Raw genomic sequence first — 27,881 nt, 5'->3', positions numbered from 1 at the left:
CAGCACAACAGCCTCGACAGTAGTCTCGTGCAGGGGCTTTTACTCTAAAAACTGATCGCAACCATGTTGATAGGCGTCAGGGCTTCACAAGATCGATGAACTAGCTGACTGACTGATGGCCGTCACCTCGCCAGCAGTTGCCACAGTGCTTGCCGAAGTCTCGCCATCTACCGCATTGCTGAAGATTATGGTGACCTCGCTACCCACCGTAGGGGATAATCACCGCTGGTTCCCGCTTAGCGAGCCACAGGGCCACGACTCGCGCCACCACCTCGCTTGTAATGCATCGCTTCGCGCGTTCGGCTAACAAGGCGGTTAGGGTGGCGTGGCAAAACAGACAGTGTTAAAATGACAGAAATACACCGACACTTTGTTGCCTTTGGCGGTACCCCGAGCAACAGTACAATGTCCGCTCCTGGGACGTGGAGAGCAAAGGCTCCTGCACGCGGATGTTCACGATAAGGGGGGGGGGGGAACCGCGAGCACGTTGCAGCTGGCAATAGCGAGCTTTGACACGCCGGTCAGGAAAAGGTCCTTTGGGGCTATGCTGCGCACTCTCACGATAACCACTGGGCCTGGTCGCGAGAGTTAGGGCAAACCTCGTACGCGTAGGCCTACGGCAAGTGCGGCTTGGTGTGGTACAACTACTTCAAGCACTAGGCGCCGCTGTTGGCTCAGTGTACGGTACCGAAGCTAGCACTCAAGTAAACACGCCTGCCGGGATGCCAAGGCTCCTCGGCAGGCTACATTCCGGCGATTCCCAAAGGGGTCGCGGATGAAAGAAACGCGTGCTTACCCGTCGTCGACTAACGGAAGAGAGACCTCTCTCGGCGCGCACATGCCTCGGCTTACCCATTCTCGCAGCCCCCGAGAACACGTGCTGCGCCCGCACGTGGCGCCATCTATCGCCACGCGCCGTTACCAGAGCAGGAAAAGGGAAAACGAGCGCCCGTACGATGTAATGCCCGAGAAATGGTTGCGGGCGCACCTCAGATTCCCACAAGATTCAGGAAGAGATTTCTTACCTCGCTGACACTGTCACGGTACTACAGTTAAGCGGGGTGGCGTGCCGCAAAACAACAGTGACAGCTGTGCTGGTATTAACCGTAAGTTCGGTGACACTGCACCGAACTGTGTGCCGCCGTGTCAAAAACCGGGGAGTGCACAGAGCCAGCACTGAGGGTGACAGGTGCTACCAGCTCAGAGGAAAGGCACCCTTCTGTCTTCATCCTGACTGATCGCGAGAAAGGCACCCGCTTCCCCGTCAACACTGGGGCAGAAGCGAGCATGCTGCTGGCGTCGCCAGCCAATCGCAAATGCCAGAGCTCGTCGACGTTGCAAGCTGTAAATAACAACGATACCGACGCACGACTCTCTCTTGCTAGACCTTGGCTTCAAGAGGAAATTTAGGCGGATATTTATGGTAGGTGACGTAAAATTTGCTACCCTGGGGGAGCAGACTTCTTGCGTCAATTCGGACTGCTGGTTGATGTACGCAACCAGCATATACAGGATTCCCTCTCACCAGCAGCAGTGAGCAGAAAGCCATCTAAGCATCCGCCTCTTAGCCGTACGCCCGTCATACCACCAGGCACAGCCTGTTTTTTCCTATGGAAATTTATTTCCTCTAATAGAAACTATGCCATGTGGGCCCAAATAATATCTTTTTATTATAACCGCACAGCAGCCATCTCAACTTTTTTATACCAGCACATCAAAATTTTTGAGGAGTTCTAACATTGGTTTGCAACAGCCTGTGGGAGTTGCATAAAATCAGTGCAGCTGTACTGCATGATAAACAGTTTTTTCATGCTTTTTTATTTATAGATAGTATGATGCACTCCGACTGTGCTGCTAACAGAAAATGTGTCGGTAATATATTAGGCTCCACATTCATTTATAATATTTTTGTATCGAATTATGCACGTACCGTCGAATACCCACCGGTTTTGCGAAATAGGCACAGGCGTCCCCGGCCCGACACTCGGCTACTTTCAGAGGTGAAACGTCTGGGAGGGGCAGCCTGCGCCCTTCAAATCCCGTCGAAACGTTAGCACGATGAGTTGAGGTAAAACTCGCTGGGTAAATAAAAAAAATGTGGCGCCCCCAGTCGCACCGGGAGCTGTGCCCCATGCGAGGGGTCGAGTGAGTGACGATGCGTGCTGGGTCTGTTCGCTGTGCCCGTTTTCGTGTCGGCACTCGCAGTGTTTGAGCGCCGTGTGGAGCGGCCATAACCACTTTTTCTTTAAAGGCTGCGTCGTTCGAAACGGAGAGACATTGGAGTCAACAGAGCTTCTCCCAAGCGATCTCCCTGAAGAAAGCCGGGCGTCTGGCCAAGGGTTGCTTGTGTCCAGTTTGTGTTCCGGTGGGTGTGCACTCACTGCCTTCTTAGGTGGAATGCTGTGTTGCACTCATAGCACAATTCACCAATTGGAAGTGCACTGCATTCAGTAGAGATAGTGGTGATAACTGTTATGGATACTACAGTTTGTGTGCTGGCCACACATTAACCATGTTGTCTGTTATGTTGTGATAATACTAAAAAAAAGGTGTGGGTTGACTATAGCTTCCCATTATCACCTCTGGCTTCTCTTGCATCTCAGCAAAAGGCACATAGCACCCCAAGTGAGAATTTTATGGCCTACAGGTCAACGAAAATGATTAAAAAAAAAATAATGACGATGCAACTTTGTGTGCATTGTTAATGGAGGAACTAATGTTTCGTTGATTTGCTCTTCAGGAGCGACATTGCAAAACACGTGGCTTCAAAGTCGGCTAAGGAATGCGAGTCTCACTACCTGCAACACTACATCTATGCTCCACAAGGACTTCTGAAAGGTTTGCATTATGAACATTTGTGCAGTATTTGCAGATTCTTTCACTGGCCGCTGTTCTTGGCCATTTAGTACCTGTTATGATTAGTGTTAAAACTGTAACCGTAGTGTCACCTGTCCTCATCTTTTTACGCTGTTTTGACTGCTCAGAGTGGGAACTAAGAAGTCTGCAAGAATATTGTCCCAAATGAAATACTAGCTGAATGGGGAAACTCGGAATTTGAAGAGCGAGTAGTCAAGCCTTGCCTGTTGAAAGGATACTCAATATCAAGACTTTTAAACATTGTGCTACTCTGCTGCCTGGCCAGGCAGAATGGCTTGTGGAGGCGAGCCCTTCTGGCTCAAGCAGCCTTGCTCAAACCCTTTGTTGCCTCTTGAAGCATCCTAAAATAAGGGCAGGCAGTCACAAACCACAGCAAAACTGTGATAAGGCTGGGCCTGAGTCGGGTACAGCCTGCAAAAAGGCACCTAAGTGGCCTTTCTTTTCTGCGGTGATAGTAGCTGCAGCTGCACTGTGTAACCAAGCTGCATACAAACCATGAAATAGCGGGTTCAATTCGACACCAGCTGTAAAAAGTTTCCACTGCTTGTGGAGGCCAGTAAGACTAACGATGACGTCAGCCATAGGGCGTAATGCACTATTGCATGCGTGTGCTCTCTGGTCACTTCTTGACTGTTCCAAATTCAATTTTATTTTTTCCTTATTCAGAGTAATTGAAGGCTGGCTCATACAGGCAGTTCCAGTAATACTGATATGCCAGGCATGTTTCTTGGATATCTAAGTGCTATCCATCTTTGGTGTGTCGTGACAGTTTAAGATTGGGTGGTGCTGCTTCAGTGAATGACCTTATATGCCCACTCAATTTTATTATAGTACAACCTCCTGTACCCAGGTATTGCGTCTGAGCCCAGCAGCATCGGCAGCTGCCAGCTTGCTCCTGTGCCCTACAGAGGTGAGATAACCTTATTGTGCTCAAGTAACGTGCTTCAAGTGTGCAACTGTTCTGTCTGAATACCTGAGCATTGCAGCAGTGCAAGTGTTAATTGTTTCTTTTCCTTCAACTTCATCATGATGCCTTGAGGACCAACCTGTCCTCCTCATTGCCAAGCACTGCTGACAGTTTATTGCATGCCTCGCTGACGTGGCATACATCTCTTCCTTTTCTCAGTTTATCATAGCATTCAAGACAGACTGTGGGTAAGGGCACAGGAAAATAATCCATTCTTTCTGCCCACATTAAAGAATAGCAAGCACAGGTAATCATAGCCATGTTCCCGCTCTGTAAAAGTTCAAGAAAGAAAATGGGAAATATAGTAAATGTCTTATTTTGCCTCCATCTGTGGGGCAAAATGCAATGCCGCATAAGGCAAAGTGAGAGAGTTCAAAACATTTTGTTGTTTGGCCTTTGCAGCTGAAATACTCAGAACTCTCATTCTAAGCATTCAAGCAGTCTTTGTGAGCCTACAGTTTACACCTCGTGCCTGAATCTGCTTGCCCATGCTTTTGTAACAAGTAGAATACTCAACTCCCTCCTTGCACCTAGGCAAATATGATGATGACCAACTTGAGGTCATCCACCGAAAAATCATCAAGCGGGTGCTTGACCTATCAACACGTCCAACCAAAGGCTTCTGGCCCTAGGTGTGGTGAACACCTACCGGGACCTTGGAGAAGTCCTCCTTGTCAACCAATACTCGTGTCTTGCACGAACCCATCTCGGTCGCCACCTCTTGGGCCGGCTGCACATCAAACACAACTGCAACCTTCAGGAAAGAGTGAGAGTGCCAGAGCCTTGTAGACACGCCTTTTGGGTCCGACCACTTCCTTGCAACATGTCCATAGAAGACCACAGCAGTCACGGAAGCGTTACAGCGACACTTTGGTCAATAGCAAGACGTGCTACGTGGACATTGCCGGCCAACACCACGGAGGGCATCGCCGCAGTTATACACAACGTAAACACTGTAAACGGGCTCACTCTCAAAGCCTACAGCGCAACACACGTGGAAGCGATTGCCATCGCTCTGGCCTCGCACCTATCCCTCTTCAAAACATATCACCGACTTGCAAGGGCCTGTCGAACTATGAGCTAAGATGGGCTTCCCCGCTTGCTCAGCGCATACTGCGCCTAGCTGCTGATATGTTGATCCAACTCTGCGTGATCTGGTTTGGGCATTCGTTCACCAAGGACTCAAGGGAAAAGAGCAAGCCAATCAGGCCGCCCATGCACTCTCTTCCTGGGCTATCTCCTTGTCTTTGGAAACCTATTCAGACAATACGGCCCTATTATTCAGAGACATCACCAATTACTACAAGGAAGAGTACTGGCGCTATCCCGATTCTGGTAAGGGACTGGATCACGCTGATGAGCGCCTCCTTTTAAAACTGTTTGTCAACACTGTACTATGTCCAGCTGTTGCAAAACATTTCAAATCATTTTTGATGGCACATGCCAGTTCTGTGGAGAGGTGGCCCGACACCTTCCACATAGTCGGGACATGCCTGTCGAATCCATCTATCCTCCCCCAACTTCAACCTCCCGAGAGGATTAGGAGGCAGCCCTGCTTAGCTGTTAGTACCCGAAGGCCCAAAAGGCCTTGGTTCAACAAAATTGGGTTTTGTTGCTTGCCAAGTGCGCTCTGCAATAGGGGTTCCACCTAGTACTGTGAGAGGAGGAAGGCCAATAAGGCCCCAGCCCAATCAACTAACCTCTGTGGAACCATTCAATCGTTAATAAATGTTTTGACCACTACCACCAGACAAAGTGTGGCACTCTGGTGTTCGACAACGGCTTGCAGATCAAGCATCGCCAGTATTTTTATGTTGGCATTGTCATGAGTAAAATGGCACGAGGCTTGTGCCGAACACTGAAATTCGGCGATGGTGCACGAGGCCCCAATGGGGCACATACGCGCTACGTTCACGGACCGTCGGAGGAAAGCCTGTGGCCCGTCACCCATGCTGTAGTGGAAAACCTCGTAGAAGATGAGCTGGCATTGCCCTGTGGGGCACCAAGTGAGGAAGGTTGAAAAATACAGCGTTGCTCTCGCGGCGAATGCTCAGTTAACCAGGATATGAAAGTAGCACCGTCAAGGTGCCGAAAAACAGCCATCGATTATGGTAGTAACCAATCGAGACACGCTATCTGGATTTGCAGCGCCTTGCAACAACAGTTCCCGAGACACCTGCCGCTCTTCGCCTTCTTTACAGGACGGCAGCCACACTACTTAGACTTCGATGGGTAGAAGCAGTGGCGTAGCCAAGAATTTTTTTTGGAGGGGGGGGGGGGAGTATGGGGGGCACCTTTTTTATTTTGCGAGGGACATCTCCTGAAATGGTCATTTTTCACTGTCTATGCCATGGCGAAACAATATCAAGAGGGGCATGGGCCCAGTGTTGCACCCCCTGGCTACGCTTGTGGGCGTAGGCTGGCGGGATTTACATCGACTGGGTCTTGAAGGCAAGTGGATCGTGAAGCGCACGCCGGCCAACGCCGCTGACTACGAGATGTCTTTCATACTTCGATGATGGCAGACTTCTCCTTAGTTGCAAACTGTCACCGTGAACTGTAAGAATGTTCGGTTGAAAGGCGAGTGTTTTTGAGTAAGTACAGAGAAACTGTTGTGGCTATCAGCAGAAAACTTCGTAGTTGCAAACCATCACCACAAGCAGTAAGAACATTCGATTGATGATCGAGTGTCTTTGAGTAAGTACAGAGAAGCCGTGGTGGTTACAAACTGGCATGTTCTGCATTAGGCATCAGACTCAAAAATACCTCCTCCTATCAACCTCAAACTAACATCACTGAGCATGTTAATTGGAACTCTAGGCGAACACCACAGAGCATATGCAATGGAATGTAAATGGTTCAGATATGGTGTTTTCTACGCCTACCATGGTTAATAGGTCTACAGGTTATACACCTACATTTCTTAACTTTTTGGAGGGAGTTTTCATTTCCATTAAGGGGGGCGGCTACCATCGGATACCAACTTTTTTGTTTATTGAGATATCTTAATGAAATTTTCAGGATAGACTTATAGCAAAAGCATTAGAAGAACTACAAAATTTCATCAAGTTATGTTCCCTGGTTTTCAAGTTACAGCAGAATATCAGGGTAGGGCACATGGTTCTCTTATTCCAGGCCTGGAGAACTTTCAAAAGGTGCTGGAACTGTGAAATTAACTATGATGATTCCCAGATTGATACTCCAGGGGGTAACAGATCCCTTTTTTTGAATTTCCTTGCTGAAAAGTTTTAGCAGACCATCAAACTTTGTGTTCGTGATTAGGATATTATCAATCAAATTTTGATTAAATATAATAAATAACACACACAATATATTGAAAAAATGGGCTTGTCATCCCCTCAGAAATTTATTCATGTACATAATAAAAAAGACTTATGGAAATCCAATGAGTGGTTCCAGAGATATGGCTGGAATAAGCAGCCTCACTAGCCAAAAAAGTTATTTTGAGAAAACGACGTTTGAAAGTTTTGAGCACATAGGCAGTTCTAAAATGAACCTGCAGCGTAACTGGAGGTGTCCTTTGGCACTCTCTTTCTTTGCCGCCTTTCCATCTTCTCTAGGGATCGCTTCTTAGCCTTTTTAAAGCGCAGAGAATCTTTCTCGGCTGCCCGTTGAATGGCCAGGTGGCCAGGTGTTAGCCCCACTGATGAAGCTAGCTCTTGGGTGGCCCTGTAGCAGCAAGCATTGTATCTTAGCACTGCATCATGCAGTGCTGTCTCCACAGCAATCAGTGACGCATGCTGCTCTTTGGGCATGAGGGACCACAGCACAGAGTGAAAGGACTCTGATGCATTCTGCGTCTTTGCTCCCAGGCAGCGTTGCAGAAGAGAAGCCTGTGAGAGCCTCTCATAAATGGGTAGAAGTGCATCTGCAACATAGCGTGGCAGCTTGTACGAATGCTTCGGAGATGGAACACCGGTAATCTTGCTGGCATTGTGACGACACCAGGAGTCTGCACCCTCTGGGCACAAGTCGTGGTGCGGCTCCTCATCTGTCGACGTCACATGGTGGTACGATGCCATCACTGCCCGCCGCATTGCAGCCACATCATCGGAATTGTTCCGTAGGGCCCAGCCATAATAATCTGTCAACTTGTCGATGAGGGCCTTTGTCAGCCTGCCCTTCCCTCCCAAAGCCTTGTCACTTTTTTGCACAAGGTTGCGAAGTGCAGTCCCCATCCTTTTCTGAACGTGGTTCAGGCATTCCGCTTTTGAAATGGGGACCAGTCCATAAACATTTTCTTGTACAAGGGCAGAGAAGGTGGCACTATCTCCATCAGACACGAGCGTTGTGTAACGCAGGTTGTGCTTCGACAGTGAGCGTGAAAAGAGGATGATAGCTGCCTCAACCTCCATTCTCCCTGATTTAGAGTCGGTGTTTTTCTGGCACACATGATTCTCCAGCCAGCATGCATAGTCTGCGTCTCCAGGCTTTGGCCCTACTTGGCAACCAAGGCACTGATTAGACAGAACAACGGCGTCCAAGATAAGGCCCGTATGGTATTCGATAATTGCCCCGACCCCAATATGGGATGTGTGCCCACGCTTGTGCTATGTTCCATCATAACAAACTGTTATATCCCTGGTGAAATATTGATCCATTTCTTTGTAAGTGGCTTTTACAGCAGAAGCAGATTCTGCGTAGAAATTTTCTGTGCATTGTGTCTGCGGTTCCCTGAATTTCTTCAGGTGCTTCTGAAAGGTCTTGTGATGGAGGCCACAATGGGACACGTTCATCGCTGCCCAAAAGTCGTTGAGAGCTGTTTGTCCCTTGCCTATTTGTTTTGTTGCCATAATGGCTCTTACATTCACATCAAAGGCCTTTGTATCATCCTGACGAGATGAACTCCATGAGCTTGAAACTACTCCACAACGCAAGCATACTAGCTCAAGCTTTGCAGCAGGTCCAAGTTGGGTGCCTCCTCGTACCTTCATCCCTATCGCGGTGCACCGGTGGCACGGGGTCCGAGATAGCAGGTCGTCTAGGGCATCCATTTGCACAAGGAAAAATTTTTCGCTTTCACTTGTAGCGGTGGCAGCTTCATGATCGCGCTCCATTGCCTGAAATTTCCGCTCCGTCGCTGGCATAGCGCCAAGTTCTCTTTGCACAGCAGCGCGTTGTTGATCCGCCGCCTCTTTCTCCTCGCACGTCAGGAAACTTGTTCGCAAATGCACAGTTGACGACGCGATCGCACTCGAGGCCGATGAAAGAGAAGATGCGGAAGCCACTGTCGATGAGCACGAGACACCAGGCGCACTTGTAACGACAAATTCTTGCACCGGCGGAGCAGGAGTCCCGTTGCTAGGCGCGTCGATGCGACCACTCTCTTGAGTAGATGAAGCAGAAGCTGCCCCACAAATACCGTCGGCGCGATCACCGTGGGCGCACGTGCGAGCGGAGAGCCTCGCCGCGCGGACAAGCTTCATAGCTCGCTTCCTTGCACCGAATGATTGTAGCGTCTTCTTTTTCGTTGGGCGCATCGTGAGCGAACACAACAACGGTCTCGTAGAGACGGTTGAAGATCGCCTCGTAAAGACGGTTGAAAATCGTTTCGAAGACAGTTGAAACGTGGAGAGTATGCGAACGGCTGCAACGATACACGGAAGCGAGCGGAACACAAAGACGCCGGACGGAGGAGCAGCAGACGAGCAGCCGCATCGGCCGCATTTGCGCAAGAGCGCTACGTCATCGCGCGCAGCAGCCAATGGCAGTCGCGGGCTCCCCCGCGTCCTTGGGGAGCGCGCGCTTCGCCCAATCCCAGCTGCACACCTCAGCCCCGGGAAACTTGAAAGCTCTCGCGAGCCCTCCAATCATGAGCGGCTTGCTCCTCTCCTGCGCTGCCGCCGGCGACGCAGGTGGCGGGGAAAGAAAGAGCAAGAATTCACAAACAAAACAACACCAAAATGGCGGCGCTCCATCGAGCGGTCGAGAAACTGCGATCACGCCAAGTTGGGGTATTTTGAGCGCTCGCGCGCCGCTCGAGGGCCGCCGCGGCATGTTCTAAACTTTATTTCAAATGGTTTCGCGACGAATTAGACATTGATATTTACAGAAAAGGTAGTTTATGACGCATACTGCCCGATTATGTGGTTTGCCAAAAATCGACTTTTTCGCGATTTTTCGGTTTTCAAAGGCCGCGTCCCCCCTTAAGCCACACCATGGTGCCATGCCAGCCATCCTACTCTGACGCGCATACTTTTACCAAAGCTTCGACAAAGCGTATTTTCAGTGGTGTCATTGCTGCTCGCGAGTAGTTGGATATTGCAAGGCTCGAGCAATCACATCATTACAATGTCAATCATCGTCACATTCAACACGAACTTGGCACTTTAGTTCTACGCCGGACAGACTACTTGAATAACACATCTAAGGGCTTCTTTGCATCCTTAGCCCCTGAGTGGGAGGGTCCATTTCGCGTTTCACAAAAGTTTGGCACCTTATCATAACGTATGAAGTGCACCACAACCGGAAAGCTTATGGGAGCTATACATGTCTCCAAGCTTATACCTTATTACGTTTTAACTTCTCACTTGCGGCCACAATCATCATTGAAAGTTGCAAAATCTCAAGCTCATATTTTCTTCATAGCATTGCACGCCAGCTTCTTAAAGGGGCCATGACAAGGTCACCCAACAGTTTGCTGTTTTCAGCGGGAAATGGAGGTAGAGGGTCAAATGTTCCTGGACACGCGCATTTTAAAGGACTATTTCAGTGTAAAATAAGCAGCAGAAGTCGTTGGCCATAAACTCCGCCTACCGCCGGAAACCGCCATCTTGCCGTGGTAAGCATGACGTCACAAAAGGCGCGGAGCAAAGCTGTCGTCTGCTACCAAACAGCTACCTACCGCACGCGATCAGTGTGCTGCTGTGTTGTTTGCCGCGAAGTCTGCCCGTTGTTAGTATGTTGCGAGCTGTACTGTGTTGCGGCGTCATACTGTGGTACCATCCCCATGTCGCTGACGCCATCAAACGATTCGGGCAGTGGGTCACCTAGCAACAGTAGGAGCGACAACATGGTATACGCTGCGCATTTTGATTTAATATTTAACATTTAAACGTGGACCTGCGTCATCGCCGTTATCCGCACGGTAAACAAAAAAAGCACAAGTTCCTGATTACACCATAAGTCGTTCACCAGCATTTTACAATACGTATTCTACAGAAAGACAAACATGCTATTCGTGCGAGGAAATTAATGTTTAGTGCCCATGTCGCGAGGCAAATCTGCGTCGCAAGCGAGCCGGATACTGCGATTTCACTCGATACGATAATCGATCTCGGCCCCACATCCCAAACTATGGCGAACCCGGCCTCTACTCCTGAATCATCGCAATCGACAAGTAATGAAATAAGTATTCGCTTGCATTTGCACGTGCTCGCATAAATCGCTCTAACCACTCAGTATTTGGTAGCCTTTTGTAAGCAAAGTGATCTTGTTAGCGACAAAAACACTGAACTCACCTCTTTCCTTTGACGCTTTTCAAAAGCACCGCGGTGCTTAGCATGAAGTATAAAACGGTGTGAGAACATGGTCGGCACCGCGTCCGGCCGCACCCTCTGCATTTCGCTGCTATATGGAACTCGCTGAGAAGCCGCAGGCCGTCATTGTAGCTATCTAGTGTGAAGTGCGCTGAGCACAATAGGGAATGGTCAGTGGCGCACCAGTTCTTTCTGCGCATGTTCAGCTCCCAAGCATTGCATTTGGAGGGCTCCATACAGTTTCCTAAAATTAACTAGAGGAGACTCTTGGTGCTGCGATCGTTCAGCGACCATGGGAATGATGGGTAGTACACAGTTTTGCCTAGTCTTCGTACTTGCAGGCGGCAAATCGCACTTGTGGCTTCGTTTATTGCTGTGTCTTGGTTTTGCTTCGAAGGAAAGAACGAACCTTTTTGAATTTCGTGACCCGATTTGAAAAAGTAAGCCTAAAAAAATGAGGTGGTGAAGCACAACTGCTGAACATTTGCTAATTTTCGTTTCGTGAGAAAACTATTCCAAGCCACATGAACACACAAGAAGCCAGAAGCAGGCCAGAAGTACGAAAATTAGACAAATCTGTGTACTACCCATCATTCCCATGCTTGCTGAAGCGCCGTGCGTTGCAGCTCCCATAAACACTTGCGCCAGAGTTTCCTCTAGTGTATATTAGGAAACTCTATGGCGGGCTCTTTTGGGTACTTGAAGAACGACACTGTACTTTCCCAGCTCTGTACGCTCTGCCTACCACACGCCTTCCCAGCTCTGCCTTCCCAGCTCTGTACGCTCTGCCAGCACTACACGGATGACGGAGTGGCATTATTTTAACCTCTGCAAGTCTCTTCGTTCGAATGGCAAATTGAGAAAAGCTGAGACAGCTCGATTGCCCGCACCGATGACTAAGGAGCCAAATCGTCCTCCGGCATGCAGACGCTCACACAGCAATCCTCTCTCTACGTCATGGCTGGCGGGCGCCCCAGTGTTGCCCGACTCTCAAGCCGCTCACTCGTTCATAAAGAAAATTCAATTATAAATGGATGGCTTGACCAAATGAGCTGAAATTATTGCCAGCCTGTTTGTGAACGTACAAGGATTTACCCACACATCACAAATTATGGTCGAAAATTGGGTGTCATGACCCCGTTAAGCAATGCTCCACGCTCTTCACAGATGCATTGTCACCGGCCTCGGCGACCTTCACTGACTTCCTCCCGCCGGTCCTACTCGTGATCAGCCCCCTGGGACCGGTCTTCCACTCTTCGAGGCCCTTCTTGTTGCCCACCATCACGAAGCTGTCACCACAGAGTGGCCACATGGGCCGCTGAGATTGTGCAGACCACCCCGTGGCCTGGTCATTACGCCTCCCATGCGAACTCCAGCCTTGCTCTCTCCTTGGCGATCCACCCCTCGAGGCTTTGGAGCCGTTCCGCAAACACCCCCTTTTCGACCCCCACCCTATCGAGCCTCCACAACCCTGCACTGCCGCAGAGTCACGAGTCCTCTGTCTTCTTTGCCGCGTGCCGTGAATCTCTCGCCGCGCCCATCAAAAGGGCTCCCTCCATCGCAGCCGTATCCTTCCTGTCGTTAGGACGCCATCCCACGATTCAGGATGCCCTCCCACGACCACCCCAAACACCCCCAGCTCCAACAACGATCGAAGTCTCCGTCGCTCTTTTTCATTCGGCCCGCCCCGACCTCCTGGCACAGGGTGCCCTGTCTGTGCCACCTCCCAACTCACCACACCTCCTAGTTGACGACCTCCTCGATTTTGAAGAATAAGTTGCCGCTCGTCAAGAGAAAGGGAGTAGTGTGGGTATCACCCTGGTTTTTGGTGCTTCAGCGCACGAGCTCATGCAGGCAAGGGAAAACGGCCACCCGACAGTTAAGCGTGCGCGCAGTCAGTAAAGGTCATGTTTCTAATGCTGCCTCTGTCTGATTTTTGAGGGCTTCAGCCGACCCTTTGCCCAGAGACTACAAGCTATAGCATCTACCACTGCAAAGTGAAATTTTGTGCACTACAGTCATGAAAAAAAATTTTAGAAATCACAGAAGTAGTTAAAACGTACACGATCTTAACTTATCCACAGCGACACTGCAAGATAGTATGTATTTTAAGTCGAAACCTCTAAAAGTAGCTGGGAGTAAACAACTTCAGCTTCCAAGCACAAGTAGACTGAAAAAGTGAACACAATAACAAGTGCGTAACAAATGTCATTTTTATTGATCCAGCATTTGGACAGATTCACATCATGTGCCACCAATTGGTTTCAGGAGTGCTTGCTTGCAAGAGAGTGCTCAAAGTTTATCGACATGTCTATACGAAAATGACATTAGGCTCAGAGCTGAGCAGTTGTTAAGTGTACTGTATAAGCACCAAAAAAGACACACAAACAACAAAAATGTAGAATGCATGTCTAAAGCTTCTTTTCTTAGAATTGTGCCTCTTTAGTCTGTTAGCATTCACCTCATAACTCTGTTTGTTTAGCATACATGTTTGCTTTATATTCAGCAGATTGGTTATTACTTGTGACGAGAAATATTCTGGGTGTAGTAACTGTGTAACTATAACGACAAACGTAACAAGCCCGAATTACTTTTTTGTGCCTATCACCTAAATACGTATTACCTATAATATGGGCTCACAACCGAGAATTAATTACTCGTGCTTACTCTGTTGACACAAGACAACATTGCCCACTTGTAAAGTACTCAAAATAACGCTGCAGAGCGAGAGAGATTCAGAACTGTATGCATCCGTAATTGTTTACACAACAAATTTAGCGAAGATACATTGCTCTCACTGCGCGAGCTATCTGTCAGCAATGCGCGAGTTTCGTTCCTGATTCCACGTCATGCATTCACTTCAAGATGAACACTACTTGGCAAGTGCCGCTGACTGCAGAATCAGACCCTTGTCCTGAAGCCACGCTATAAACTCGAACACCGCAACTCAATGAAAGTGATGCTCATTCACAGATCTGGATGTTCAGTTATATACATATGTTTATTAGCTTTAAAGAGTCTTTACACATGGGTTGAAAGCTTTGGATATGTATGAGTTACTTCTTTTGTTCGGACCTGACTGTATACATCGAAGTGTGGCAGCTTAAGCTAGTTGGTATGACATGTCCTTCGTGTCCTTCTTGTCTCTGTGTCGTCGTTTTGTTCTCGGGCTATAACTATCGTCATGTATACATCGGTTCTACCGGCTTGGGCACTCACAATAAACTATGAAAACCTTACTTGATTGACATTGTTTTGTCGATCGCGGCCAGTTTGGTCACCTGGTGATAGACATACAAATCGCAAATAAGGAGAAAAAACAAAGTGCCACTGGGGCTGAGTAGCATGAACGAGCCCCCCAACCAGCAGCAGAAAAAATGGTCCTATCTAAGGATGATGATAGTACAAGCAGCGTGATCTTGCTTCATGGTATTGCAGTTCAGTACGATGCCACTACCTTATTTTGGTACAACAGTGCAAAAATACATTTTCTGTTCTCTAAAGTAGTATACCGTATTTACTCGCGTAATCCTCGCACTCGCATAATTCTCGCACCCCCCACATCGCCCAATAAGAATACGATTTCTTTTTTCCACGAGTAATTATCGCACCCCCAAAAATTGCGGCAAAAATATCGTCTGCTCGTTCCAGCCACTGATGATGATAGCGCGCGCCATTTGGCGCCATCTCTTAAGCATCAAGCATACTATTGCACGCAAATTCAATCCAATCCAAGCCAAGCCGAAGTGGCCAGTGCGCGTTGCGGCGTGTTTTGTATGCTGTGTCGGTAATCTTGGCACGTTATGGTGTGATACTGAAGCTATACGGCTGCTTCAAGTTGCAAGTGATAGATGACAACAGCACTAAACGACGGCAACAGGGCCGCCGGTAGGCCCTTCGGAGTCTACGAGTTTTGTGATCGCTACTGGTGACGACAGCTGAAAGCCACCAAGACGTGTTGGGCCTGCCGTGGGCCTAAAACTGGGATTGATGGTAAACTTTAGGTCCGTTCGATTCGCCTGCACAACGTGAACCAGTTCACAAGGGGCTGTACCTTGCCATTCGTTTCAGCGGTGCAGCATTGACGACCGCTGAACCCTGCCATTCGTTTCGAAAGGTGCAGAAGAGGTGCAGCACCGGTTCACAATTTTCCTGCACCTCCTTCGCTGACGGTGCCGGCTTGGTGCAGGCGCGCGTGCAGCTGAGCAGAAGACGCAGCACTTAGACGTAGGTGGCTTAGGCGCCGTACCCGCCTCTACAAATGCGGTGTGTTTTGCCAAGATGTTTGCGCCTCATAAACTGTCCGCATGTGCGTTTGCGATAGGTCGGTGTTTGCTGAATGGTGTAAATTAACCGAAAAGAAATAAGGCCAACACCTTGTCGGCACATCGTCATTTGTTTCGGGTGTCGTGCTGTGCCTGCACCGCTGAACTCACGCTGCACAATTTCTGAACTTCGCGTGCACAGCCGTGAACCGGTTCCGACCGGTGCAGGTGAATCGAACGGACCTGGTGCCGGCTTGTTGCAGGCGCGCGTGCAGCTGAGCAGACGACGCAGCACTTACACGTAGGTGGCCTAGGCGCCTTACCCGCCTCTATAAATGCGGTGGGTTTTGCCAAGATGTTTGCGCCTCATAAACTGTCCGCATGTGCGTTTCGCCATAGATCAGTGTTTGCTGAACGGTATAAATTAGCCGAAAAGAAATAAGGCCAACACCTTGTCGGCACATCGTCATTTGTTTCAGGTGTTGTGCTGTGCCTGCACCGCTGAACTCACGCTTCACAATTTTTGAACTTCGCGTGCACAGCCGTGAACCGGTTTCGACCGGTGCAGGTGAATCGAACGGACCTTTTATTTTGTCAGAAGGAAACTACGGACGATTCTGTTAAATAGCCATAAGCCCAATACTGACGTTCTACGCTTACCTTTTGAGGGCTCCTGTTGAGCAACGCCCACAAGCTTTGTGTATGGTATTCTAATTCTCGACTATTTGCTTGCACTTTTTGTGTCTCAAATAAATCTTGCCTTGTGTTGAACTTCTGCTTTTATTGTTGAGGTAACTCTTAATTAGTACTTCTCAAAGCTTGCTGTTAGTTGCTGGTGTGAGAATCCCGATTTGCGGCCACTTTTTTTTTTTTTTTTCGCTCGGTGTGTTCTCGTGAAAAGTTCTCCCCGTGTAATTCTCGCAAACCCCAACTTAGCATCGCTTTTTCGGCAAAAGAAGTGGGATGATTATGCGAGTAAATACGGTAGGTGTTCTCTGGCCTTGCGCACACCCGTGCGCAATACGAGCGCTCGCTCTCGCCCGGGAGTCTCTGAAGCCACAAGTGCGCAGCCACCGCTTCGCGCTTCATCCATGGAAGGTGCGTGCTTATGCCAAAATGACAAAATCTGGGGCTAAATTCTTAGATTTTCGGTGGTGAAAACTTGTTATGTCAAGGTTGTCCTTGCTGTTACGAGCAGTAGGAACATTCGATTGATGAGCGAGTGCATTTGAGTAATTAATACAGAGACGCTGTTGTGACTACCAATGGGAAACTTCGATTCGAAGTGCCAGACAGTCACCACGAACCAGAGTGTTGGAACTGAACAAAAACCGAAAATGAAAAAAAGAAGAAAAAAATATTTTTGAGGTCATGCAACGTCAGCATCAAGGCATAACTCTTGGTACAGAATCAGTGCGCATCTCGGACAGATATCCCAAAGTAAAGATTTTGAAATATTGCGGAAAGCTAAAAAAGTCGCTACCAGAGCTGTTTGTATCAATTCAAATGGACTTTTTGTGTGCCTCTCACATAGGCCGTCGGGGAAAAGGCATTATCTGCACTGCAGTTTGCTTGATCAGAACAGCGGTTGCTCATATCGGTTGACGGGCTCCTTCTGAGATCATGGTTGCACTCTTGACACAAAGCATTGAGCCTGCTGTGCAAATTTCCAATTTGCTCGTAAGAAAACTAACCACTATTGGCCGCGAGATCGAGCAGAGCCGCCGCCTGGCGGCAACTGGTCGAAGAGGTAAAGTGTGGATTGCTCCGTACGTGGTCTGCTAGCCACGTCGTGTTTATATGTGCGCGTACGTCATGCACATTCTCAAAGTGGGGTTTGTCTTGTCATGTCAGTACGAGTATAACTGTTTCTACTTATGCCTGAAACGACGTACGAAAGCATTTGGTCTTGCTCGGCTGCTGATGCATTGTAATAAGATCGGCGAGTGGAACTTCCCAGAGTGCTGTTTATTGATGTCGTACCCTTCATTCACCGGAATAATTTCAGAGTGGGTGCTGCTTTCTGTTTCAAGCACAACGCAAAATGCGCTTCGCATCCTCCCCAAACATGAGAACTATGAAATGGTGTGTGAATGCATTGTTTTATAGAGTTTTGGTTTAAAAACTAAAAACAAAAAAGACAGGCTTTAGGCTATGCAACTGTGCGCAGTTGGTAGGTGTACAACTACGCCACTGTAGTTTATCGATCATGCTAGGGGCCTTAGTTGCGTTTATCTGGCCGTGGTAACACTACATGGAAATATTACTAATAAATAAACTGTGTGTGGGTAACTGTGGGCACAGGTTAGCCAGACGAGGACAGAGGACGCTCAAGGACGAGAGACTTTTATATACACGAAGACGGACAAGGGAATACAGGCTACATAAACTCACACATATGTACACTCGTTCACGGTCTTACGCGGAAGGGAAGATAATGTTCTAGTTCGTCCACTCCTGTTGTACTCTTGGAGTGTGAACGATGCGATTTACCTGGAGCTCTCTCGTCGTCAGGGGGCGGTGTGCCTCGTGCTTGCGAAGTCCATACCGAGGCGGGGCCCGGCCTAGAAGAGAACCAACCGCCAGGGGCATCCTAGTACGGTGGTGAACGCCTGGGCTTTCCTGTACTCACACCGAGAACAGCATATTGACGACTGCCGCGAACAGACCTGGGACAGCGTCTCGCTCCGAGACCAGAACAGCAGCTGGCTGAAGAACGTTCCTTCAGACCAACCCGGGGGGGAGGTGGGGCGGTGGGGCGATGCCCAGTCCAGAACGCACCCGAGGACTTCAACGCCGAGACGAGGCCTGGACACGGAGGGTCAGAATGAGCAGTTGGGGCGTGGCCCGAACTTGTTCTTGTGCTCTGCTCTCTGAGGTTAGCCGAGCTTTCCGCGTGGCTCGGGAGCTTTTCACGAGGTACGCGCATAGGCGAGCTTCATCGTTTCACCGCTATCACTATCATGGTAATTTCTCCGCACCTGAAATGCTAAATCGGCCCCGCACACCGATCACAAATAAATCGGCCCCACACACCGATCTTCTACGTCAAAGCATGACGCACACTTTCCAGGGCAACGTTTTTCACCACACTGTGACACATCGGTGCTTAAACTGTACTTAAAACAGAGTTACCGTGCGCAATCGTGTACTTAGATTTAAGAACGCTCTAAAGAGCCCAGACATTGAAAAAAATTCAGACGGCTTGCCTTATATATAATGCCATATCATTTCACTGAAAATTTCATCTTTTTTACATTATCTTCAGCGTTTGTTTGGTATTGTTAGGCCCCGTTCCGGTGGTCTAGTGGCTAAGGTACTTGGCTGCTGACCCGCAGGTCGCGGGATCTAATCTCGGCTGAGGTGGCTGCATTTCCGATGGAGGCGGAAATGTTGTAGGCCCGTGTGCTCGGATGTCGGTGCACGTTAAAGAACCCCAGGTGGTCGAAATTTCCGGAGTCCTCCACTACGGTGTCTCTCATAATCATATGGTGGTTTTGGGACGTTAAACCCCACAAATCAAATCAATCAATGTTTGGTATTGTTAGTGACCGACAAAAGGCAACGGTAATTTTTGTCTGAAAAAAAAAAAAGCACGCCAGGACTTTGTTGTAGCGCTAGCATGCATGTAATGCATCGATGAAAGCTTTCTGCTGAACTCTTATATAAAATTTTTACATATTTACTGTAGTAAACGTAGCAAACGCATTGTAGCGCAAAGCACCGTCAGCCACTAAGCTTTCCTGACTAGACTTATCGACTGTCCCTCATTTCATGGTGAACAGAATGAGAGAAAAAAAAAATCACATGCGTATAAATTGCGAACGGTGGTGCTGAACTAATTGTGCAGATATATGCGGCCTTTCTATGATCTTTCTCTATTTTTTGGTAGTGTACAGAGGACAAAGATCTAAATAAGTAGTTCAGTCATGCTACAGCAGTGTGTAGGAGGCGGAACACAATCTAACCACGTACAAACAACACAGCAAAGTCGTGATTTAGTGCGAAAGCGGGAAGAGACTCGCCCATGGCGAGCATTCCTATGAAAGGTAGAATGTGCTTTACACACGGGTAATGTTGACATTGCATAGACGTTGTGCACCGATTCAGTATAGAAGAGTGTAAATATTAACAGTAAATTATAGTCAACACACTTTATTCATCGACAATCGGCTCAGACCGCACGGAATGAAGCGCCGCTGCGTGTATCTGTAAACGCGCCGCGGACCGCCTATCCACACTTCCACCGAGACGGTGCTGCCATCCATAGCCCGATCTCGTCGCAAATAACCTGATAAAAGATGTTCAGCCAAAATGCACCTGTGAAAAATCTGGAAGCGCATCACAGGCCTTCAGCAGAATCGGTGTAGAAGCTGCATTCCCTAGAGCACCGCTGCGCCAACTTCAGAGGAACCAGAAAGCTTCGTCGAGGCATTTTTTGAAAAAGAAGTAAGCTAAATCGTATTTGACAGGTGAGCCAGGATCAGCGGACAGTGTATGCTGACTGGAAATGCTGGACAAGGAGTCGCGTATTCCAAGAGTCACAATAGTGTTGACATTTTGGGACGAGCCCAAGGAGCGGCAGCACATGTTAGCACAAGTGGCCCTTGGTATACCAGCCGCACAAGTCAGCGTGGAGAGGGCATTTTCGTCATTGAAGTTTGTTTTGTCAGAGCAGCAGTCTCGTTTATCGGGAATTACACACAATGAATGGCTGCTTCTCAAATCATGTGCATCCCATTCGTGAAAATTCGGGAATCAATCTTCAGGAAAAATAAATATCAAGTTTTTAAATTCGAAGCATTTCTTAGCCAACTTCGGCAACTTTGAGCGTATCTATCTATCTATCTATCTATCTAGTCGCTTACGTTTGGGTGCTCGCGTTATCACCCCCTTAATTTGGCGTGAACCAAAATTAACATGGGAGGGTAAATTGGTTTGACGAATATGACGCGCTAGTCAAGACATGAAGAATGTCACAATCTCGTTGCATACGTCGTCAAACACTTCCTGCCAGACAGTGGCATATGCCAATGGGCGGGTATGTGCCGCTGGTATGTGGGTATGTGCCACAGGCTATTGACACTTAGTATCTAACCAGGACTGACGAGAACACATATGGGCAATTTTAGTGCGCAAGTGTTAAGAAATATTCGACATCGTTAGTGTTGACTGACGAGTGCAAAGAATAAATGTCAGGGTCCCAGAAGGAATCGAACCCAGACATTCTGCGTGGCAGTCAAGCATTCTACCACGGAGCTACTGAAGGTCTTGGAAGTACTTTTAAATAGACGCTAATCTTCGTGAAGCACCAAAAGTGGTTACAGTGCTGGCTACCCAATTTTATAAACAATACATATGTACTACTTTGATAAAGCCGTCACGTCGGGTTAACGTCAATTGTGGTTAGTTGCCATGTGCTGAAGTTTATTGATGTAGCAGTGTCCAGAGTCAGCATCCTCGCGAGCATCATCGCTTCATATCAGCTTGTGGTGTTGCTAATACGCATGTTTCAGTTGGCATCGTTGCGCAAGTGCAAAAAACTGGTTATATAAACATCTCTAACTCGTCAACATATGTCTGTGCACGCAACATTTGTACATATATTTAGCATAATTTCATGAAGTGTCACTCAATAAAAAAAATTGAAACACGGTCACCTTCTCTCCGCATGCTTCGCATAACGTCGATTCCCAGGTACGTGGGATCTGCCGATTTTTGTTGTTGCTTCGAAATGTTTTGCGGCTTCGCTCATAATCATACCGTGGCTTTCCGACATAAAACTCAATGCTCATTGAAACATTTTTGTTTGTTAGTTTATTTTATATTCTCGAGTAAGTATTTTTAATATTAACTATTTTGATAGTTTTCATTATTGAGAAACCGTTACAATTTGTTACGGAATGTTTCTTTTTTCATTCTGGAACGGAAACGAAGTGAAAGTTTTTTTGTGGAATGAAACAAAAATTGAAACAAAAACATTTCATTCCGACACCATGCCACCAATAAGAACGTTGGATTGAAGAGCGAGCGTCTTTGAGTAAGTAGAGAGAAGCCGTTGCACCTAGAAATGGAAAATTTCTTCGTAATTGCAAACCTTCAGCAAGAACAGTAGTAAGAACATTCAATTGATGTTGCGTTCTAGTAACAGCACAACAACTGTAGAGACAAGAAGGACAGGAAAGAGCGCTGACTGTCAACTGAATTTTATTGGCGTTGCTATGACCGCTTTTATACAGAGTGCAAGAACAGTGCTCATGCGCGACGACACATGTGGGACCATCACAAAATAATCTTAACCGAGAAAAAAAATACTCTTTTTCAGAAAAAAGAAGTAATGGTGAAATGATGCATTGACCCTTGGGCTTCATGATAAAAAACGCTTGTATAATCTCTCTTTCATTCTTACTTTTTTCAAAAACCGAGTTTAATGAAACATGGGACTGCACTTACATTCTTTGCAGTGTAGAGCCATGAGACAACCATAGCCATTTTTAACATCTAAAGCATGCCGTCTTGCTTGGTCATTGATGCATTGTCCAGTTTGTCCAATGTTTACTTTTTCACATGTTAGCGGTATCTCATACACAACGTTACATTGGTATTCAGTAAACCTATTCTCGTGATGAACGGTGCAAGATTGACTACTCCTGTCGCTGTTTAGTACAGTCGAGCCCCACTATATTGAACCCGTTTACATCAAATTATCTCGTATATTGAACAATTCCTAAACAAGGTAAATTTACATTGAGAATATATAGCAAAAGTTACTGTTTTATCGAACGAAAATAGCAATGACAACTGATATATCAAATTCCATGTGCCTCAAAAGTGCCCCAGCAAGTTGGCTTTCCCTCACTGTGGCAGAGAAAACTGCCGGCGCCACCCTAGAAAAAGTTGGTTAGACCTGGTTGTGCACGGGCGAACACCCCCCTGTGAGAAATAAGCCTGGCCCGCTTGCAGTGCTTACAGCCAATCAGAGGCCGTCGTGCTTTCTCCGAGGCGCGGAGGTGGTAGAAGTGAGCGCCATTTTTTCTTTCTTTATGCTTGAGTGCCTGCAGCTGCCCGTTTTCCTCGAGTCCTCGTCCAATGTGGTCTGTTTTGATGGTGTTTCCTGTTGCTCTGTGAACTGTGTTGGCGCGTTGTCATCATGGCTTGCGCAGAGGCAGAATTTGCCGTTTGCCCAAAAAACTCAAAATCATAAATCGTGTCGAGCGCGATGAAAAGAAGTCTGACGTCGCCTCCCCGTACAAAATTCCTCTGAGCACCTTGAGTACTATCCTGAAGAACAAGGCAGACATCAGGGCCAAGTCGGACAAAAGGCCAGATGCCCGTGGCACCCGACGTGTGCGCACTGCTGTGTACGAAGATGTTGAAGCGGCCGTTTTACAAGTGGTTTGTGGACGTTTGGTCGCGAAACATCCCGGTGTCCGGCCCTATGATCGAGCAGAAAGTCCAGGACCTTGCTTTCCTGCTTGGCAGGAACAATTTACAAGGCGGTTCAGGCTGGCTCCAACTGTTCAAAGAACAGCACGACATTGTTGGCAAAGCTGTTACAGATGAAAGCAGAGCGGCAGACCTGGACAGCGTAGACAAATGGCTTGAGGAAAACTGGCGAGATATCACAGCAAGATATCAAGTCCAAGATTTCTTCAATGCAGATGAAACCGCTCTATTTTGGCAAATGTTGCCAAATTTTGCCAAATGCACTTGCGTGTCGTGGCGACAAAACTTGCGGCGGCAAGGCAAACAAAGCTCGTGTGTCCGTGCTGTTGGCAGCTAGTTTAGAGGGATCGAAAAAGCTTCGAGCTCTGGTTATCAGGAAAAGCACGACACTGCGGTGTTTTCGAAATGCTCTGTTGCTTCCAGTTACTACCGAGCAAACTCAAAAGCGTGGATGACCGGGGAGCTTTTCGGCAAGTGGCTATCATCGTGGAATGATTTGGTAGGCGAAAATTGCGAGGTGTGCCTGCTTGTGGACAATTGTTCATCGCACCACTGCAGTATGACCTTCAGCAAAATCGAGCTGCATTTGCCCTTGACACTACATCTGTATTGCAATCACTCGATCAAGGCGTTATACGCGCAATGAAAGCCGGCTGTGTGTAAAGTCTTGCCATCATGGTCTCTCTTACTCCAATCTTTAGCAAGCGCTCCCGAGATAATCGTGACAAGCATATAGCAAACGTGCACTGAGCTGGTGGCGCCACGCTGCAGGAGTGCACGAAAGGAATTGCCGCATTGCGCAAAGCCCCTTATGCCAGGCAAAATGCGTCACAGACTGTGGAATTCTAAATTTTATTCCCCGTGCACTGCCATAGCCCTTAACAGCACTGTGCATACAAATGAACCCGCACCATGCCGTTCTATTGTGCTCCGTGACAATAGAAATATTGCATACAAAGCTGTCATGTGACGAATTTATTAAAGGACTCGGGTAGCCCGAGCATTGGGACTACGAACGGAGGTGAACTACAGAACAGAAAACAACGCAAAAATGTCAAGCATTGCTAAATGCAACACGTGGAGCTCAGCAAATGTATGTATTACTTACGTGCACAGCAAGGGGCTGTCTAACACATTTCAGACAGGAATTTCATCGTTTAATCCAGAATAAGCATTCAAAATGACAAGAAATTACGTTTACAAGCGGACACCCTTGCTATGCTTTGAGGTTTACATCAGCTGACCGCACGCACAAATCGCCCCTTCAAAACATTGTCGTGTGTCTGTGTTACATCACATCGAAAACATGATTGATTCCGTAAACATCTCTCAACCCTTCTGTCTGCCCCGCCGCGGTGGTCTAGTGGCAAAGGTACTCGGCTGCTGACCCGCAGGTCGTGGGTTTGAATCCCGGCTGCGGCGGCTGCATTTCCGATGGTGGCGGAAACGTTGTAGGCCCGTGTGCTCAGATTTGGGTGCACGTTAAAGATCCCCAGGTGGTCGAAATTTCCGGAGCCCTTCACTACGGCGTCTCTCATAATCATATGGTGGTTTTGGGATGTTAAACCCCACATATCAATGATCAATCAACCCTTCTGTCCTTTCTCTCTTCGTTTGGGGCCCCAGAAAAATCATGCTCTGTTACCTTTATAGAAGAATACCCATTTTATCAAATATGTCACCTTTGTGCACACGCGCTTGCATCCAATGTTGGCTTAACTGTCGGAGAGACGACTATTCGTAGCATGCCAGTTGACACTGAAGTGGCCGCAAGTTCCTACTCGCCGCTCTGGCGGGGCATTGGTGCAGCGGACTGCTGCGCTACTTGTAGGAACTGTAGAGTTCAGTGTAAGCCCAAAAAGCAAATAAAAAAATTATACCAGATGTGTTTTATTAAGACGTAATAGCAAAAAATGCACACAAAATATATGGTCCAATAGCCTACACGGCTATTACCGTATTTACTCGAAAATAGGTCGGGCACAAATATTTGTCGACCACTACTTATAGTGTTCTACGAGGAAAAAAAATTTTCGAATGTGTGTTGGTCGATGTTTTTTTTTAATTTAGAAAAAAAAAAACTGAAACGTAGTACACCTTTATTTACGTAACTTAGCGTCCTAATTACTGCTGGGGCCTTCTCTTGTCAGATGTGCAAAATGTCATGAGATTTTTCGCAAGCGTCCGCGGCTTCCCAACAACGTCATCTTCGCTGCCGATTGCTGGGCCGCGAAAAGCATGACGCCGTTCGTTGCATGCAAACAGACGGTCCTACTGCTTTCTCTAACCCCTGATCAACTTCTCATTTACACAGAACTCGCGCTGCGTGCCACAATTGCTTGTGTTCTCGGCAAAAAGTATCACATTGCATTTGAAGTCACTTGTGTAGCTCTGCCAACCTGACATTGAACGCAACCACGCAGAAGCTAATAGTGGTGGTGGTTAGAAGAAAAAAGGCTCCTAATTTCCGCAGCCCATTAGGGAGCATGACACAGTGCTTGAACCAAATGCGAACCGTCACCATGTCACGCCGATCGTACATCAAACAAAGCGCGAAGCCTCGGGCCAGTGCTAGTGCGGCTGCGCACCGGAAGGCAGCACCGGAAGCACGGCTAGCAGGCTAGGAATTTCACGGCCTATACCTAGGGAAATCATGGTTTTCATCGCAAACATGGCGGAGCGGCTGCATTTCGCGGGGGCTTTGAAAAGGCATTACAGGGCTATTGCATCAATAACTTTTTTCTTAATTACTTAGGTAGTCGGAAGGGAGGGGGGTCTTTAGTTCAGATTTTATGGTATTACCGTGCGTACGCTGCAGGAACTGCTTGAAGAACTGCGGGTGCGACAGTTGAAGGCCCTAAGTTTGGCACTCTTGGTTGGTTTGGTCATGAATATAGGCCGATGTTTTTTGGTCACAAATATAGGTCAATAGCTGGTTATGAACAATATTTTCAGGAAAAAAAGGTCGACCTTTATTCGAATAAATATGGTTGCTGGTCCAACAAACAAAACACGTAAAGGGTAGCAATGCACATGGCTTAGTAATGCACAAAACTTGGCCTGTCTGGAGTGTGCCTAACCAAGCTGCTTGATTCCACTAACAAAAGCAGAAGGTTGCTGCTGAAAGGTGGGCAGTTGGTGAGCATCCGTGTCAATCCATCTATGACAAAACAATCAATTGCTATTTCTTATCTAAATATATAGGGCTAGTTTAAATGAATGGTTGAAATGAAGAGCTTGATTTCTTGGCCACATTGGTTTGTAAGTTGCAGACAGATGAGTTAGACATAAAATTTCATGATGGTACTCTCTTTCAAGTTACTTGCGGCATTACATATATTACCATTTGTGTAATGCTGTGTATTATTTCATGCAGTGTTGGGGGACCCACCACGGCCTCTGCTGTGCTCCCAACAACAGGCTGACATGGCTGGTTACATGGCGGCCAGGGGTGACTTTGCCCACGAGTTTGACAACTTTGCAGAAATGGATATGACTGACGTGGATTTCCAGCATCGTGCAGACACCCTGGATAGAGGTCTCCTCTTGCAACATTATTGATGAAAGTGACTGCACTACACTTTTAAATTAGGAAGTACACTGCAATGGCTGTGGTGATGTTCCTTGCTCAGCAATGCTAGGGCAAAGACTGAGCATGACTCTGTTCCCGTGCTAAGCATTGGAGGTCTTGTTGGCTATCATGATTATCTCAGGAGTACTTGCAGTGATGGAGTTGAGAGACAGATGGGAGTCAGAGGTAGTGCTGCAAACACATTTTTATATTTCAAAATGGCAGGATATAACGAAACGTGAAAATTTTCACCAAAAAGAAACATGTACTCAGTAATCTACTATCCAGCGAAATCGGTACTAACACCAAAGCCCAGTTCAGTACTTTCGCCCTAACCCAGCTCTGGCCAAGATGGCCTCCCTGTTGCTACTCTCGTGCAGTCACACAATAGTTGGACATCCTACTGTTCATTATGCCATCTTGAAACTATGACGAAGTGTTCCGTCATCAAAGTCTGTGACGCTCTGAAAGTGGTCATCCAGTTGCTGTCCATCAGCATCCTTCTGATGATCTTCTTGTCTCTGTTGCTTGTAACCTGGTCATTATGGGCCTTGGCAGGTTAGGCCTACCCATCTATGTGCTCTCCGGGGACTGTCAAGTGGGTCACAGCCATTCTGTTAAAAAAGGTGAAGAGTAACAGGTGTCTCGAGAACTGCTTTCGCAAGGTGCTGCAGGTCCAGAAAGCGTCTGTCAGTGTCTACTGAGATCGGCGGCTGCTTTTCGGCACCCTCATGCCACTACCATCAGAATCGGTTACTCGGGCCTTTGCCGCTTGAGTGACACTGTCTCCTTCGATCTTCGTTCGGTGTTCCGCAGGACAATGCTACTTCATCTTCTGAGAATTTTCCACCACAGCTCGGGTGACCCACCACGAACTCAAGTAAGCGTAAGTTCGTGTCATGCTCACATACGTGAGCAAGACGCATATAAACACCATTGGGGCCTCGCGCGCTATCGCCGCATTCCACTGCTTGGCACGTGCATCCTGCCCTTTTACTCATGACACATACGGGCGGTCTTCTGCACTACAAAACACACACATTCATCTGGATGCGAACCAGCTCTTTGACTAGCCTGTGTAATGCTGTCCCTCTGTCCGCACCGCTCCCCGCGCCGCAGGTGTTGGAGTGGTGCCAAGTTGGTCACACCCTCCTAGCAGTGCGCGATGACGTTGTGAGGTAGGAAAATTGGGAGGTAGAAAAAACAAAGCCTGCACCATAAACATATAGCAGGCAATTTCTATTAGAAAAGAAAAA

General features: G+C 47.7%; 2 protein-coding genes across 5 annotated transcripts in view; one reads left to right on the top strand and one right to left on the bottom strand.

The window, feature by feature from the left end:
• Positions 1–27,881, top strand: part of LOC119184280 (Transcriptional adapter 2A) — a 136,787-nt gene that overhangs the window by 36,673 nt on the left and 72,233 nt on the right. For 3 of the 4 annotated variants that reach the window (XM_037433915.2, XM_075885215.1, XM_075885216.1), the window contains exons 3-5: positions 2,741–2,838; positions 3,728–3,787; positions 26,431–26,592. In XM_037433915.2, the coding sequence (XP_037289812.2) occupies positions 2,741–2,838; positions 3,728–3,787; positions 26,431–26,592 (320 nt within the window). The remainder of the gene's footprint in view (positions 1–2,740; positions 2,839–3,727; positions 3,788–26,430; positions 26,593–27,881) is intronic. The other variant, XM_075885214.1, reaches the window with a different exon arrangement.
• Positions 7,070–8,404, bottom strand: LOC142790263 (uncharacterized). The gene has a single exon (XM_075885217.1). It carries the CDS (start codon positions 8,218–8,220, stop codon positions 7,351–7,353), a length of 870 nt encoding a protein of 289 aa, XP_075741332.1. The 5' UTR covers positions 8,221–8,404; the 3' UTR covers positions 7,070–7,350.

The sequence above is a fragment of the Rhipicephalus microplus genome, unplaced genomic scaffold (genome assembly GCF_043290135.1).
Source record: "Rhipicephalus microplus isolate Deutch F79 unplaced genomic scaffold, USDA_Rmic scaffold_90, whole genome shotgun sequence".
Lineage (NCBI taxonomy): Eukaryota > Metazoa > Arthropoda > Arachnida > Ixodida > Ixodidae > Rhipicephalus > Rhipicephalus microplus.
Note: the sequence above shows the minus strand (reverse complement) of the source record. Positions and strands in the feature narration are given on the sequence as shown.

Bases quoted from the DNA above. Each gene is read 5' to 3' on its own strand.
- LOC142790263 (XM_075885217.1), bottom strand. From the start codon at position 8,220: ATGGAGGTTGAGGCAGCTATCATCCTCTTTTCACGCTCACTGTCGAAG.